Source organism: Vulpes vulpes, chromosome 14 (assembly GCF_048418805.1).
Source record: "Vulpes vulpes isolate BD-2025 chromosome 14, VulVul3, whole genome shotgun sequence".
NCBI lineage: Eukaryota > Metazoa > Chordata > Mammalia > Carnivora > Canidae > Vulpes > Vulpes vulpes.
Genome location: NC_132793.1, coordinates 44,146,767 through 44,164,266, shown reverse-complemented (window position 1 = coordinate 44,164,266; position 17,500 = coordinate 44,146,767). Strand labels below are relative to the sequence as shown.

The window sequence follows — 17,500 nt, the reverse complement described above, 5'->3', positions numbered from 1 at the left end:
ATTTGCTATCCAATCATGTTTCTCAGCTTTTTCATTTTTTGCACAATCAGGATTCTAGAGTGGATAGTGGAGGCACTGAGCTATTGATTGCGTCTGGGCTCTAATGCCTCCTAATGGGATGCTAGGTGGGCATGAATATTGCGGGGCCTGCCTGGGTTAAGAAGACAAATGGAGGGTCATAGGCTCGCAGGCTCACATACTATATGTCTGAATCTTTAAAAATTATAAATCAAGACTACAAACTGTTAACTAAAATGCATTCTATCCTCCTGTCAAGACAAATGTCCTTTATAAGGACTTGGAAGGTCAGGCTTCGATTTGAAATTTTCAGACTCTTCAGTGTTCTGTACTGATTGTGGGGACATGGGGCAAACCTGAACCTACCCCAGAAGGCTACCCTTCTCTTCTGACAGTTCTGTGGACAACCCAGCTTTCCTGTCTATGCTGAATTCCCTGTCCAAACTTCCAACCTGTGCAGGTTGTGCCACAAGGCTTGGAGCATGCAGGCAGGGATTCCAGAGTGCTGTGCATCTAGAGCAAGAAGGGAAGGGAGATGTAGGCTCCAGGCTGGCATAACCCTTGATGCCACAGGGGGTGATGAAGCTGGAGTGAAACAAAATGCATAGCTCAGGACAGAGGCCCCTCTTGCCCAGGTCTTGGGCATGTTGGATCATGTTAGGACCAATGAGAGAATAGATACAGTCCACTACTGGTTTGATCTTTGCCCACGCTCACCTGACCTTGGTTTGCAGAAGTGTAAGATTCAGTGCCAAGTGGCCCTACTTACACCCTGGTGGCACTTGGGAAGAGAGAGAGGCTTGTATTCAACAGCCCTAAGGCTTCCTAATTCCTCTCTAGCTCTTAATTTCAGTTTAAGAGGTTAAACTCCCTCCTTAAAAGCATCCTGGCTGTTATACTCCTTCCTCCACCTTCTCTCTCCCTTTGGCTAATTCTAAAATGCTATAGCCCCTCACTATGGGTCTACCACCTCAGGGTCCTCCACCAATCCTGTCTCAGTTCTAAACCAGCTGCCTTTCCCCTGCCAGCATCATCATCTTGGAGGTCCAAACGTACCCAGTAGGTTTTGAAAAATACTTCAGCCTTGTGTCTGAGATCAATCCTCCAAATGCACACTTGTTTTGGGCTGTGTATATTTGGGGATATATTATGACCTTCTACAATCAGTTTCTCCTGACCCTGGGTTATTGCAGATGATAGGAAACTGGGTAACATGCCTGAGGATCCCCCCAAAGCTGATTATCTTGGCAAAACAAGACCTCCCTCTCTGGCTGTAATAGGTCTCCAGCAAAAACGAAGAGTGGAGGTTAATGCTTTTATCTCCCTGAAGACCTTACCCTCTTGCTCTTCTCTAGATGGCTGAAAGCCTTTGTGTGAAAGCCAGGAGAGAGAGTTCATGTCTGCTTCAGTACTGAGCCAAGCTATCTCCCTCTCTGTCTCCACTGGCCTCACCCAAGTGGTGGGGTCCAGACATAACATGGCTAATGCCCATGACTCTGGGGACAGTGGCCCAGCTGGCACATGGCACTTTGATTTATAAAGGGTTTTTACCCATATATCCCCATTTCTTGCCTGTTATGACATCTCATGTTACATGGCACTTCTATGTACAAATGTGAGGCTCCCCTCTGGCTGGAAGCTTCTATTTTAACCAAGGCCTTCTCCACAAACCAAAGGCTTTCCTTGCTCAGTTAGGGCCTGAGTGTTTCCTTCTCCTTCCTGCTCCCTGTTTCTAATTATTTTCTATCCCTTTTGCTACTTCATCAAGGTGTACAAAGAGAGGAAACAGAAGTCAAATCATTCAGCTGGCAGACTTGTGCACTATTTCTAGATTGCAACTATGTATTTTGTCTGGTTCCAATTTAGAAAAAAAGCAAAGCTAACAAAACCCAGTCTTTGCCGAGTCCTCTTCCTGCTTTCTGAACTCAGAAATACCTGTCTGCAAAAAAGTCCAAGAAGCAGCACTCCTTTTGGCTTCTTCTCCTGAAATGCAGCTCTGAATGTTGAGTGCTGACTTTCCACTTAACATTCCGTTCCTCTGAAGTCCCCTCACCCTTCTGTTAACGAGGGCACCAGGCGTGAAACCTTGCTTGACTCCGCACATCAATCACTGTGCAGTTCTGCAGAGTCTTCTTGCTGCGATGGCTGTCATCTTCCTTCCCATTTTCCACAACCACTCAGACCTTGGGCCACGGCAGCCTCAATGATTTCTGCAGCTCTGTGCAGCCCCGCTGTCTGCATCTGCTCCATTCCGTGCCACAGGAACATTCTATACCAAAGGGACCGTCCTTTTCCAGCATCCTGCTGCCCTGCTCACAAGCCAATTTTTAGAATCGAAAATCCATATTCCCTGGTTAGGTATTCAGGGTCCCTTTTTGATCTGTTTCCAGCCCAATTTTCTAATCTCAGCAGTGATGTGTATGTAGATTGGCACTGCTCCCTCCAGAACAGAGATCTCAAAGATTCCACATGAGTGGAGAGAGAGAACGTTCCTGACTAGCACTGGCCTATCCTGGCGGAGCATTTTCCCAGGGGACATTTGCAGGTGATCACTCCTGGTCACACTGTCCAACCTTGAGTTGAAAATGGACTAAATTGGCAATCCTGGGAGGATAAGATTATGAAGCCACCATGCATGATGCAACAGTGACTTGCCCCACCTTGTCCCAGCTCCCTCATCTCTCCGGTGGGAGAGCTCTGATGTGCAGGCTCTATACTCTTTCCCAGGTGTATCTCTTGAGATTGGGCCTCAGGTGCCCCTGTGGGGCTGGCTTGGTAACAAACTATTTAGTGGCTAACTATCTTTTCTTCTCACTTCCAAACTTGCCAACAGCATCCCTTCCAAATCCCAAAAAACTATTTGCACTTGAATCCTTATCCTTGTCTGTTTCTGGGGGCAGCCATGCCAAGACAATCACGGACAATCATGGATGGATGTGAACATACACACACCATAGACATGGACACAACACATGTGCATGCACACACCACACATAATAGCACCAACACATGTGCACGTGCGCTTGCACACACACACACACACACACACACACATTTGCTTAATAACACGCTTTAATGACTGTTTCCTTCCCCATCTCTCCTGTGTCTACTGGCATTCCCCGAGATCACCTCCCAGGAAATGGTCTATACTGGAATTCTTGTTTTAGAGTGTGGTTCCCTAGTTGTCTTAGCAATCCTGCTCAGCTGGTACTGAATTTACAATTAATGGAAACATTTTTGCCAATATAAAATCCAGAAAAAACCCCGCATATATTGAATAAAGTTTGGGTGTCCCTGTAAATAACCGCTACCCTTTGTGAGTATAACTAATATTATCCAGTTAAGACTAATGAAAAAACTGAAAGACTTATTTTCAAATTGTTGCAAATTTCCCACAATTAAAAGACTTGTTACAGAGGATGTGATTTTTATCGATACAAATTTTTTTTTCCAAAATAAAGTCAAAGACTTTGATTCATCCTCTTGAGATGCTTATGCACTTTGGTCCAGCTCTGCTCCCATCTGACCACAATTAAAGCTTTTAAGAAACTCCTATTCTTCTCATCATAATCCCTTGCTTGTTTCACCAAGGTCATCAGCAATTAATCCCACAATATAAATAGGCCCTTGAATCAGTGAGGAGCTTTTATGTTGTAAGTAACAGAAAATACAATTCAAATTGGCTTAAAAATAAACAGTAATGTCTCCTTACAGACTACTCATTAGTTACATAAGAAATGATAGTAACTATATAGAGAAGAAACTACATAAGATGCTCAACCAGGTGATCAGAGTTAAAATCCCTACTGAGGGTGGACAGATGCTACATTCTTCCTGATGTGATGCACCAAGAATATAACCTCAGTTATAGGGCATTCCAACAGGAGGTGTGAAACCTGAATCCAATCACAAAGAAACAGCATATACACCCCAAATGAGGGACATTAAATAAAAACCCAGATTCTCCACAAACATCAATGTCATGAAAGACAAAGAAAGAAAGGCTGAAAAGTCATTCCTGATTAAAAAGATGCGAACCTCTGAAAAACACATGACCCTTGACTGGAGAAATAAATATGCTATAGAGGATGTTATTGGGAACATCTAAAAATTAGTATCTATAGTTCCGATCAATGATTTAACCTCAGTCTTGGATGATCGGACTGGGGGAATGAAGAGAACACCCCTGCTATTAAAAACAGCCTATGGAAGTAGTAAGTAGTTATAGGATGGGAGGACTACAACCTGCTCTCGACTGGTACAGCCAAAGGGGTGAAAAGGTACAGATCGATGAATTTGCATAAATGTTAAACAGGGGTTGTCTGAACTCTTCTTACAACTTTTTAAGTGAAGTTTGGCATCATTTCAAAATAAAAACTTAAAACTCTTTAAGCAGTACAAGGGATATACTGGTGTCTAGGCCGCACGAAGCATGGGCCAATCCAGTGGTTCCATGATTTCCACAGGGCCGTGTTTCCCTTGCTTGCCTCTATGTCTCGGTTCTGCCTTCCTGTGTTCAGGGCTGTGTGTGCTCTGTGTGCCCCGTGGTAGTGAAAAGAGAGCAGCAGCTCCTGCCTTCACACCCCCACGTCTAAATATCCAGAGACAGCTCAGGTCCCTCAGAAGGGTGAGTGAGGGTCTTCTTTCCCAGAAACCCTTGCCTCATGTTTGAGAAACCCTGCTTGCTCTGAAACACAAAATCTTTTTTTTTTTTTTTTGAAACACAAAATCTAATTGAGATGAGATGCTAACCCTGACATTTAGGACACGAAGTCCAAGCTCTTTAATGCAGTGTATACTGCAGGCTCTTCCCCCACCTGATTCAAACTTTTATTCCTGTTTCTGACCCCACAAACCATGAGGCCACCCTCACCTGCCATAGCTTTGGATCTCTGCAAGTCTCCTTGTTTGTTTTTTTATTTTTTTAAAGATTTTATTTATTTTTTCAAGAGGGATACACAGAGAGAGGGAGAGACAGAAGCAGAGGGAGAAGTAGACTCCCTGCCAGGAGCCCAATGCAGAGCTCGATTCCAGGACCCTGGGATCACAACCTGAGCAAAAGACAGATGCTCAACTACTGAGCCACCCAGGTGTCCCAAGTCTCTCTGTTTAGAATGCCCCATTCACCACTGTGTAAATGCTCCTTGCCTCTCAAGACTCAACCCAAGGATCGCCTCGCCTCCTCTATGTAACCCTCCTTGGCCCGCATCCTAAGGCCTTCCCTTCTCTGGGTACCATAGCCCCTCGAACAGCTCCCATGACATTATAATTCCATGTTTCTATTTTATAACCCACAGGCCCTGCATGTTCTCTAACGTTCAGAGTTAGGGAATATGGTCATGCCTATAAAACACAGACGAGATTCTAACATCTGCCCTGCCCACACCATCATACCCCCTTGGCCCAGTGAAATTGTGTGTGATGAATTCCTGTGCAAATCTGTGCGAGAACTTAAAACAGCTCTGGACACTATAAAATTCATTAAAATAAATGTTATTTAATAAAATACATCATAATTAGCTAAAGTATCATACTCTCTCTTATTTAAGCCACATGGACCGACTGAGAAACTCATGATTTAGCCAATACGTGGAAAGTGCCTATGTTCTAATTTCCTGTTTTTCTTTGAAAGGCCACACTGTCCCAGGCTGGGTCATCCACAGTTTGTGGCCTGGCACTTCAGTAGCCCTGGCTCAGAGAAAAGACCATCTTTCTTTCGCACGGGAAAGTAGGGAAACCTCAGAAAAGCCACACTGTACAAATATGACATCACTAGACTGGGGATCAACCGCACTCAGCCACCATTCTGGAGGCCCAGCTTGGTGTAGACTCCTGTTGTGGAACTTCCTTCAGCTCTTTGAGCACTAGGGTACCACAAGCCAGACATGCAGACACTGACGGCTTTTGCAGCGCCCGCAATGGCAGGCTGCTGATGCTGCCCCTTCCCTGGGCCACAAAAATGCAGCACAGCTTAGAAAGCAGGTTGGCTCACCCCGCTGACTAACATTTGCAGAGCAAGTGTGGAGCTATGGTCCAGGAAAGCCTAAATAAGTCCCCCTGGACTCCTCACTCATTTTAGTAAAAAATCTCCCACTGAAAAACCTGGAGGGCACCCCTTAGACAGCCAGCAGAGTTACCTACCATGTGGGCCTCCTGATAGCAGGCACTGGAGAGGGCACAGCATTCCTTTTGTAGCATTCTCAGCAAAGCGCATGAACTGAATCCACCTGCAAGGAACATCAGATGCTCCAGACGGAAGGTCTTTACAAAAACAACAGGCTCCTGAACTCTTACAAAATGTCAAGGTCTTAAAAGACCTGGAAAGGATCCGGTCCAGATTGGAAAGCTCTAAAGAGAAATGATAACTAAATGCAATGCACGATCTTGGACTGGATCCTGAGTCTAAAAAGTAAAAGATAAAATCGCTATAAAATGGCATTATTGAGATAATTGGGGAAACTGGAATACGAACCATAGATTAGATAAAAGTATTACATTATTGTTAAATGCCCTCAGTTTGACAACTATACGGTGCTTACATAAGAATCTGTCCTGGTTTAACAACAACAACAACAAAAAACAAAAACAAAAACAAAAAAACAAAACAAAACAAAACAAAAAAAGAATCTGTCCTGGTTCTTTTTTTTTTTTTTCTTTTTTTTCTGTCCTGGTTCTTAAGAAGTAAAGAAGTATTAAGTAGTCCTGAGACGTGAGGCGTGTGACTTCCTCTCAAATCATTTAGAAATAGGTGGTGTGTGTGTGTGTGTGTGTGTGTGTGTGTGTGTAGGGGAGAGACAGATAATGATAAAGTAAATGTAGTAATATGTTAACAATTTACTAATCTGGATAAATAAATGACATACTTGTTTCTTTGTCCTCTTTGCAACATTTATTTAATATGAAATTGTTTCAGGACACCCGGGTTGCTCAGCTGGTTAAGTGTCTGACTCTTGATTTTGGCTCAGGTCATGATCTCAGGACCATAGGATCAAGCCCTGCATCGGGCTCCATGTTTAGCGCAGAGTCTGCCTGAAGTTCTCTCCCTCTCCCTCCACTCCTGGCACGTTAGTGCCCTGGCTCAGTGCACTGGCGTGTGTGTATACTCTCTCACTCTCTCCAAAATAAATAAGGAAATCTTTATGAAAAGTGTGAAATTGCTTGAAAACTTAAAAATACAAATACAGTCTCATTATACAAAATAAAATAAAACAAGATTCTCAGTGACAATTTAACGTTTTGACCATTAAAGCTCCCCCATGCAACACTGGAAAATGTGTAATTAAACAGAGAAGGCAAGAGAAAGCTTTATTCTACCACCTGGACATAAGTTTAGCCCAGTAGCAAATTTGACAGTGTTTTTCAGAAGTTTTAAATTTGATATAAAATGTATTTGTGGGGGCATGTCTTGTGAATTTGTTACACGATATTTAAGATATACAACAAAGTTTGGGGTGCCTGGGTAATATAGTTGGTTAAGCATCTGACTCTTGGATTTAGCTCAGGTTGTGATCTCAGGGCCATGAGATCAAGCCCTGCGCTGGGCTCCATACTCAGCACAGATTTCTCTCTCCCTCTCCCTCTGCCCCTCATCCCTGCATTCTCTTTCTCTCTGTCTCTCAAATAAATATATAAATCTTTTTTAAAAAAGATATACAATGAACATTAAAGATAGTATCACACACCTCTGTACTCACAACCATTGCAAACTCTTCACCATCATATGCTCTTTTCTATCTCAGGAGGTTACAAAAATTCTATACTTGATGTTCACGAGTCCCACATATTTCTTTATAAGTTTGCTACATGTGTATGCATGCATGTTCTTTCATTATATTTTTAAAAATATAACTTTGAAAAAGAAATTTGAATTAAAGTTTGCATGACCTGTGAAGCATCCCTAAGGAATATTATTAGCATTCTAGAGATTATAGTTTCAGGACTATCAGATCAGCTGATCTTCTAGGCTCTTCAGAGACATTTACTTAGTGACCATAATTCTACATCCTTGGAAAGTAATTTGAATACCATGCCCACAATCCATGAAATGTATGTCATAGTACACACTCAAAGATGTACTGGGACTAGAAAATACTGACTCACAACAGTGACTGTATACATTTCTTCTCAAATCTGCCTTCAGTGACATCACATTGGTAGATGGAGATTCCCCACGGCTGGAGCATTTATACCATGGAAATAGGCAGATGCCTAGGCATAGAAAGGTGTTGTAAACACAGGAAACCACTGAATGCACCCAGCTCCCAGGCGCCTTTGATGTGAAAGGGACGAGTTAATTCAAGTTTTTCAGGTAGCCCTTCAGATACTCAAAAGAAAAATAGAAGAATTGAAGTTTGTTAAGATTTTGTTGGCCATAGAGACTGGTATAGAAAATGCCAAGGTGAATCTGGATGATAATTTAAGAAAAACTGCCCAAAACATCCAGATATAATCATGCAGATATAATTCACAAGTGACATCTGTCCAGTAGAGAACAACTCCAGAGATTATGGTTTGATTGCCCTGTACAATGGTAACTAATTTTGTACCTAAGATAGATGAGCATATTTCAACCGACTTGCTTTGAATGAAATCCTTTATACATATTCACCTTTTATATCCTACCTCGAACTAGCCTGACCATGCTGCCGATGCCTTCCCAATAAGTGAAATAAATCCTTAAGCCAGGTTCATTATATGTCTGCAGGAAAGCTATATTTTTAAAACTCTTTTAATAATAATACTTTAGCAAAAAAGACATGAGTTGGAATGAAGGAAGTCAGTCTTTTTTTTTTCTTCTTGCCAAATTCAGTGCTGCCAGCAAAGAGGAGAAGCTTTGGAGAAGTCAGAAGGAAAGATTCAAAGCACACCATGTTGGATGAACCAGTCCTCTTGTTCCTCAGAGCCAAGCCTTATGGTTCTCGAAATGTAACCAAGTCTGGTTGTAATAAGAACCAGCACAATCTTAACCACAAACAGATGGATATTTTGCCAAAAGGGTGGTGCCTCCCTGGGCAAACATAACTAAACAACTTTATGTGAGTTCAACTGTTAACTCCCTGCTCCAAAAAAGAGGACATGAACCCTGCAAACTAAACAGTGCCACCCAGTATGATCCACAGCCAGAGTAACGTCAGTAGTAACTTTTTTGCCTGTTAGAACCAGCAGAGTTCTTGTCCTTGTCATTTCTCCCCTCCTGGGAGCTCTTTCTGACATTTTTTTCCTAATGATCCTCCTATTCAATTTTCATGTTACAAATATACTGTATATTTATTTCTATGTCATAGTTTATCTGTGATTTATACATAGAAAGACTAACATTTGTTGTCTTTCCCTGTCTACCCCCAAAACAATGTTTGGCTCCTTGGGGCCATTAGAACCCCCACTGAGAAGTTGCACAGATTATAAACTGACCATTATCAACTGGGCTCTGACAGTCTCATGATGGCCACATGGAGCTTCTCCCTGCAGCATGGAGAAGGTTGCTTTCTCACCAGGGGCATCTTTGCTTTCTATTGCTGAACAACTAGATAATGGCAGAAACAACAGTTCTGAGCAATTTAGGTGCTAGGCACTGAGCCAAGCTTTTACATACTGTCGGTATCACAGTTCTTATAAACAAGAAGAATTTATTGCTCACAGCTCTGGAGGCTGGACGTGCTAGATCAGGCTGCCAGCATGGTTGGGTGAGGGCCCTCTCCTGGTTGCAGACTTCTTGTTGTATTCTCTCACATAAAAGAAGAGGTTAGGGAGCTCTGTGGGGTTTCTTTTATAAGAGCACTAATCCCATTTATGAGGGTCTACTCTCATGACCTCAGCAATTTCCAAAGGCCCCACTTCCTAATATCATCACCTTGGGCATCAGGATTTCAACATGATTTTTGAGAGGACATATTCTAAGCATAGCATACTTCTGTAGCTGGGTTCCCCCAGAAGCAAACCCTGAGAAAAGAATCCCAGAGCAAGCAATTTCTAGGGCAGAGAATCCCAGGAAATACTGGTTGGTGAAAGGGGAGTGAGACACAGAAGGAGAGGATGGTTTTCAAGCCAATTTCACTGGAGTTTAATTTCATAGAGAAACTCTGGCAAACAGCATCAATAACAAGCCTTAGAGTGATCCCATCTGAAAGGGTGAGGGAGCTGGGGTATTCATACACCAATACTCTTCAGTGATTGATCGAGTGCTTCTCCTGCTCTCTTTGGACAGAGAGATGCAAATGCTAGGAGCCAGAAGTCAGGTTGGTATGAGCTGAACAGATAAGGCCCAATGTATCAGACTGGGCACACAGACTCATATAATTCTGACAACATCCAGAAGAGACTGGCATACTAAAAAGGTTTAAATGAGGTGTAAATATGTGAAATAATGTTCTCAAAGGCAACAGGAAGTAAGTGGTAGAGCTAAGTGAGGACCCCAGAGGCTACACGCTTAAACCATGCTGCATTTTATATTATCCTTCCTCTTGCACATCCTTGCTGCTCTTCTTGATGTTTCCATTCAAATAGATTCAACAAATTGGTAAGGCTCATATGAGATAGTGCTCCTTTTATATGAATTCATAAGTAAGGAAGGAAGGGAAGGATTTTGAGAAATATAATGAGCTGGATTTTAGAATTTTTGGGTTTGGATTGCCAGGACAACTTCTAGGAAGAAAGATCTGGAAACAGGTACATCAATGGATCTGGTTTTTAAGGAGGGGGGGGGGTGTACATGCTGGAGAAACAAGTGTGGGATTTGTCAGCACAGACATGTGCTATGGACTGAATTTTTTCCCTGAAAACTTGTATATTGAAACCCTAAAGCCCACATCTCAGAATGTGACTGTATTTGGAGACAGAGCCTCTAAAGAAGCAAAATGAATTAAAATAAAGCTGTCAGGTTGGACCCTAATCCATCTGACCTTATAAGAAGGTTCTTTTTTTTTTTTTTAAGATTTTATTTATTTATTCACGATAGACATAGAGAGGCAGAGACACAGGCAGAAGGAGAAGCAGTTTCCATTCAGGGAGCCTGACGTGGGACTCGATCCCGGGACTTCAGGATCGTGCCCTGGGCCAAAGGCAGGTGTGCTAAACTGCTGAGCCACCCAGGGATCCCCCAGAAGGTTCTTATAAAAAGAGATTAGGTCATATAGGGAGAGACACCAGTGACACACTCACACAGAGGAAAGACCATGTGAAGAGGCAGCAAGGGGACAGCCATATGCAAACCCAGGAGAGGGCTTCAGAAGAATCCAGTCCTGCTAGCACCTTGAACCTGGACTTCCAGCCTCCAGAGCTGTGGGAAGATGAATTATATTGTTTAACTCACCTATGTCTATGGTATCTTGCCACTGCAGCCCTAGCAGATTTATACAACATGATGGCTGTCATCATATATTAGGGTGATCTACCTGGGAGCCAAGGGGAGGTTTTATTTCAAAATATCGTGACTGTTCCATTGACCCAGTGCTCCAAAGTGGGCAAGAACGACAAAGGACTGACAGCTATCCATTGGGTGGAGCATAGGGAAGAAATAGGAGGAAAATGGGAAAATCAGCATTTTATACATACTGCCTTACTTGATCCTCTTGCCATTCTTAGGATAGAAGTATCATGTTGCCTAGTGTCCTACAATTAGCACGTAGTAGAGCCACTATTAGAGGCAGATATGTTTGACTCCCAAGAGTACTCTCTTTCTACTACACCATGCTCATCTACCGTGTCTTGAGGATGGACAGCCAAGGACATCTCTGCAGCCTCATTCAGTTCACCTTCTTAGATATTAAGTGGCTACTCCCATCTTGATCCTGCCAATTACTATCACTTAGGAAACTCAGCTCCATTTCTGTTATCCCGACATTCTAAGGATAAAACTCTTGGAATATGCCGGCAGGGAGATATGTTCTCACCTCACAGCTATTCTTCCTTCCCAGGAAAGATTCACAGAACCATGGCCTTCAGAGCTCATCTCCTGAGCTGTGGGGTCTCAACTCAGCTGCTGCTACTGATCTCAAGCCCACTTTGTGACATAAATTTCTGTCCCCCACAGAGTCTACAGCTGCCCCATCTTCTTCCCACCATGTCCTGTGCATCCTGCCAACTTCCACTTGGCACTCGTCCCTCTCTGCCTGGGAAGTTCTGTCCAGGACCTGCCAGGGTCTCATTATGACAAGTAAACCCAAACATTTACCCAGGACTGTAGGAAAACAGATGAGATTATGGAATTATTGACATTGATCTTTTTTAGGAAAACTTATATATATATTTTAAGATTTTATTTATTTATTCATGAGAGACACACAGAGAGAGGCAGAGACACAGGCAGAGGGAGAAGCACGCTCCCTATGGGGAGCCCAATGTGGAACTCGATCCCAGGACTCCAGGATCACACCCTAAGCCAAAGGCAGATGCTTAACCACTGAGCTACCCAGGAATCCTAGGAAAACTTATAAAAAGTGGGAGAAGAGTGAGAGGATTTGGGATGGACAAATGTTATTCTAAGTGGAGGTTTTATTTCCTGAATATGGTCAAGAAAGGATTATTAAGATAAGGGGTTTTGAGCACTTAGAAGAAAAATTATGGCCACTAGACATTAATATCATGTCGCTAAAACATGAAGTTTGTCAACTTTTTTGTTTCTAGGCAATAAATCAGAAACTGTGAACATTGAAGAGTTTAATGTTACGAAGGAGTCTGACAAGACTCTCAAAATACTCTAAGAGATACAACATGGGCTGGACAGCAACACAGCAAATTATCTACTCACCCAATCACAAAGCCTCTAGAATTCATCTTTCCTCAGACCAAAAACCTGTGTTGGGCCTCTTTCTGCTTCAATCTATTCTGCAATCTATTCTGCTTCAATCTATTCTGCTGATTTCACCTTCCTAACTTAACTCTGGCACATTTCCTGCTTCACTCAGATTTAACCTGACCTGATTTCTATTCTCAAGAAAATACATTGACTTTGGCATGCAATTGAACTGGCATGGGAAACAGGTTATTAGACCAGGGAAGTAAGGAGTAGGCAAAGATTTCTTAACCAGGACATAAAAAGCAGAAATTATCTTAAAAACAGCAACAACATTTTAAAAGGATATAATCATGCAAAAAAAAATAAATTTGACTTTATTAAAATTAGAAACTTTAACAAAACACATCTTTAAAAAGTGAATGGAAAGTCATAGGATGGAAAAAGATATTCTAAGTACATACATCTAACATAGAACTTATGGTCAGAATATGTTTTTTTTTTTTTTTAAAGTTGAAAACCAGTAAGAAAAAGATAAGAGAAATTTTTTAGAGGAGCAAAAGACATGAATGGGCCCTTCACTAAAAAAAACATACAAATATACTCTAAAGTATATTACAAGGTGTTTGATATTGTTATTCATCAGGAAAATCTTAATTAAAACCATAATGGATATACCCATGTAACCAGCTGAACAGATAACATTTAAAAGACTGCCGCATCAAGTGTTGTCAAGGATGCAGGGCACCTGAAACTCTCATACACTGCCGGTGGGAGTGAAATTTGGTCCAACTACTTTAGAAAACTGTAATGTCTACTGATATCTATGCCTGCAGGATCATAAGGAATGTTACTTCAGATAAATGAATGCATGTGTCTGCAAAAAGACATATATATATATATGAGTATACACACACACACACACACACACACACACACACACAAGAATATTCATGGTATCTTAATCCCATAGTAGCTCAAACCTGAAACAACTTAAATACCCATTAATAGGGAAATGGACAAATAAATTGTGGTATATTCATATATCATGCATAAGTACCCAGGAATTAAATGGAACAAATTATTGATATATATCATAACATGGGTGAATCTCAAAAACATGTTGAGCAATCACAAAAGTGTGTGTATTTTATGCCACAGAGTAGCTAAAATGAATCTATCATGACAAATATCTGAATAATGGCTGTTCTTATTTGGGTGCGCTATTGACAAACTACCTTGGGTGATACAGATACTCTACACCTTGATCTGAGTGGTAGCTACAGTTGTAGTATGCTACAGAGCTCTGTCTGCATAAAGTTTACTGAGCTTTACATCTAAGATTTTACTTTTACTGCATGAAAATTATGCCTCAATAAAATAATTTTTAAAAAACGAGGATGGATAGTGCTAAAGTACCCCAGTATATGTAAAGGCTTTAAAAAGCCAAAGAGTGGTTTCTCTTCCTGTTTCTTCATTATTAGCCACCCTGTGGGTCTGGAGTTATTCAATTCATGGTTCTAGTTCCATTTTTGATGAACAATCAGTAGTACGCTCTAGTGGAAAAATATCAAATTTGACAGCATTTAAATCACCATTGATGGTAAGACCACCATTATATTACATACCATTTAGTAGGACAAACATTGCCAATTAAACCATGACACAATGCTTTCTAATCCTTTTGAATTTATCTTATTCTTATTAAACGAGCCTTTAAAAGCTAGAAGCCTAATTTAGACACACAGTGCTGTTATAGATCATTTTCTGCATACCTTAAAAGGAAGGCATAAACAAATAGGTTAATATAATACTAAAATTCTTTCATATCCAGAGCCTAATCTTTGAAGAGCATTTTTGTGCAGAACCTCTTAAGAGTGTTCCATTATTGTCTCTTGGATTTTCTCTCCGGTTTCTGACATCAAATGTGCAAGTCTAATGCTGGCATTTTCTTTATCGTGCGTAAGGGCCAATGGAAGATTTTCAGACAAGCTAGACTCTTATTTCTTCCTCAAGTGGTTCTTAAGTGCTTTGTTGACTGAAATGTTGAGGCTATCAGTATCCAGTGAGGCCCCCAAGGATAACAAACAAGTTTGTATGCACTCAGGAAATGACACAGTTTGTATGCACACACTTCATGCCCACATGGCCAACAAGTATTCTAAATGCTCATTGTAATTTCAGAGTTATTAATGAAAATGTAAAGCACCTGTCCTAAGCAATGATCAGTACTTGGGTGGCTGTGAAGTCTTGGAAAATGTCTTAATTCTCCTTATGTTTATCAGCTGGTAGTCACTGTGGAATAATTTCATTATCATTTCTAAAGCTATGGTTGAGTCAGTTACTTTGTACCTAAGAAAGATCGTAGGTTATTAATGATCACAGAAGAGGTTAGAAATGAGCAGGGCAAAAAAGTAAGTTGGCACCATCTCCACCTAAAGGGGGGCAATCCTCCCAATTACCCCTTTGGCAGGAATCTTCCTATAGTGGAGATGGAGGTCTCCACTGGAGACCAGGCCCCAACCAATGCCCCTTGCTCTGTCTCCACGTTCATAAGCAAAACTGGAATGATTATTTGATGCTCTCGTTAGCTTTCCTATCAGAAAAGAATATACTAAATGGATGACAGGAGTTACTAGTCCACAACATATTTAAGTTTCTTATCACAAATGATTAAATTGGCATTCTCATGTAATTATAAGCTGTGTGAGTTCCATTAGTAGAATCCATCCTGAGCAGTGATCAAAACCTACATGTGCTGGGGGTGCTTGGTTGGCTCAGTTGGTGGGGTATGTGATTCTTGATCTTCAGGGTCACAAGTACGAGCCCCATGATGGGTGGAGAGACTGCTTAAAAATAAAATCTTAAAAAAAACAAACAAAAAACCCTACACATGTTGGAAAAGAATCAATTTTTTCCCAAAATTCTTTACTCCTTTCTCTACCCACGCTTTGTCACATGACTTTGCAGTTCCCTTCAGCAGAGGCAAAGGCAGAGTATATTTCCCTGCCCCTTTGCTGATGGGCTTGTTTGTGTAACCTGCCTTGGTCAATAGAATAAATGGTGTGAGCACTGGCTTTGAAAGCTCGTGTGCAGTTGGGTTTGTATTCCAGTGCCTCTGCTGTAGCTGTAAGAACACATCCCAGAGAGCCCAGGAAGATGAGCGATGCATGGAGGGTCTGACCCAATGTATGGCTTGAAGACAAGCCCCGCTGAGTGCAGCCCAGATCATCTGAGCTCCAGCCCACCTGCAGACAGGAGAGCAAGAAGAAATCCCGGTGGTTGTTCACCTCTCATTGGATGGTGCTCTGCTGGCAGCATTATTGAGACGAGAACTCACTAACCCACTGTCCCAGCAGTCACTACAGTGCCCACCAACGACATGCAGTCACCCCTTTCTGGAACTCTCGGGAGCCCAAGGTTCTTTGTCCCTCTGGATCTCTGGCACCTGAGCTGGCCTCTCCAGTGGCTAGAAACTTGCCCCAATCTTCTCCCTTAAACCTGGCTCCAACATCCCTGTGTCTAGAACTACTGAAACTGAAAATCCTTCCTCCCTCTGGGGCTGGACCTGTGTGGCCCAGTATCATCTCCATGCCATCCGAGTCCCTTCCTCACTTTCATCTCATCTGCCACGGGCTCACACTTTGCCCTCCTTGCTTCACTGTCGTCTCTCACTGTTCTAGTTCCCAGCAGGCCTGGAGTGCGGAGTCAGACTGTGGTGCAGACAAAATCCCTTTGGCCAGCCACTCCGAACCCCAGTGTGTACCCTCTGAGAGCTTCCTGTAACTGGACATACTGTGCCAGGTGCACATGGTGAGTGATAAAATGTGCATGGCAATCCCGCTGAATTCAAGGTTCCCAGGCCTCTGTTACTAGGAGCCTGAGCTGTTCTCTGCAGCTCCACTTATTCATGGGGCTGCTACAAACAGAAAGGTGACCATCACACCCAACTGGTTTGGGAGAACTCTAGATCACATTTCCCCTACAGTGATCTGCAATGTTGGCTTTTGTCCTCCCGCTAAGCATCCAGCCAGAGTCCACACCGATGAGGGGAGTCCACAGCATTTCTCCTTACAAATGGTCCCCTGAAGGAGAAACAATCGGCCTCGTTGAGCCAGGCCTGATGTGCTGAGACGGTGAACAAACCCACCCTCTCATTTTCCAGGGTCCTCACTAGAGGACACTTTGGGCAAAAAGAAGGATGTACAGGTGGGAGAGAAGCTGATTGTACAAAATTAACCGACTGTCAATGGCCTTTTTCCCCAAGGCACATTTTCGTAGGCCATCCAGGCTAAAAAGCTTCTCAGGCATGAGGCTATGAACATGGCATGGACTTTTTCAGACTGCTCTGAAATCTACTTTAAGGAGTACAGTCACTGATACAAAACCAAAAATAAAGGTAGGAAGAGGTTCAGTAGGAAAGAACTTGTTTCTTTCCAGTAAATCACAAGGAACAGAGAGGGAAAGTTTTGATCTTTAAAACTCTAATTTCTAGCCTGGTATATTAAGCTGCACATTTTCCAGAGGCTGCTGTTTTGAGGCATTAAGAGACTTGTATTTTCATATAAAACACACAAAACCCTTGCTTTTTTTCTGTGCTGTGCCATTATCTGACTCTTGGCAGACTTAAAATTCTTCCTTTTAAAACTATTTCCTTTCGGAGGTCAGCTGAAGGCCCAGTTCAAGCACCACATTGATAACACTGAACACAGGACCACTCTTAAAAGCCAGCCATTACGGGTCCCAGTAGAA

General features: G+C 42.2%; 1 protein-coding gene across 8 annotated transcripts in view; it reads right to left on the bottom strand.

The window, feature by feature from the left end:
- The window catches only part of RIN2 (Ras and Rab interactor 2), a 215,676-nt gene that overhangs the window by 116,336 nt on the left and 81,840 nt on the right, over nucleotides 1–17,500 (bottom strand). The window contains exon 3 of one of the 8 annotated variants that reach the window (XM_072736501.1): nucleotides 6,160–6,245. The exons of the other annotated variants lie outside the window; for them this stretch is intronic. Within the exon in view, the coding sequence (XP_072592602.1) occupies nucleotides 6,160–6,216 (57 nt within the window). The 5' untranslated portion in view covers nucleotides 6,217–6,245. The remainder of the gene's footprint in view (nucleotides 1–6,159; nucleotides 6,246–17,500) is intronic. 8 annotated transcript variants of the gene reach the window in all.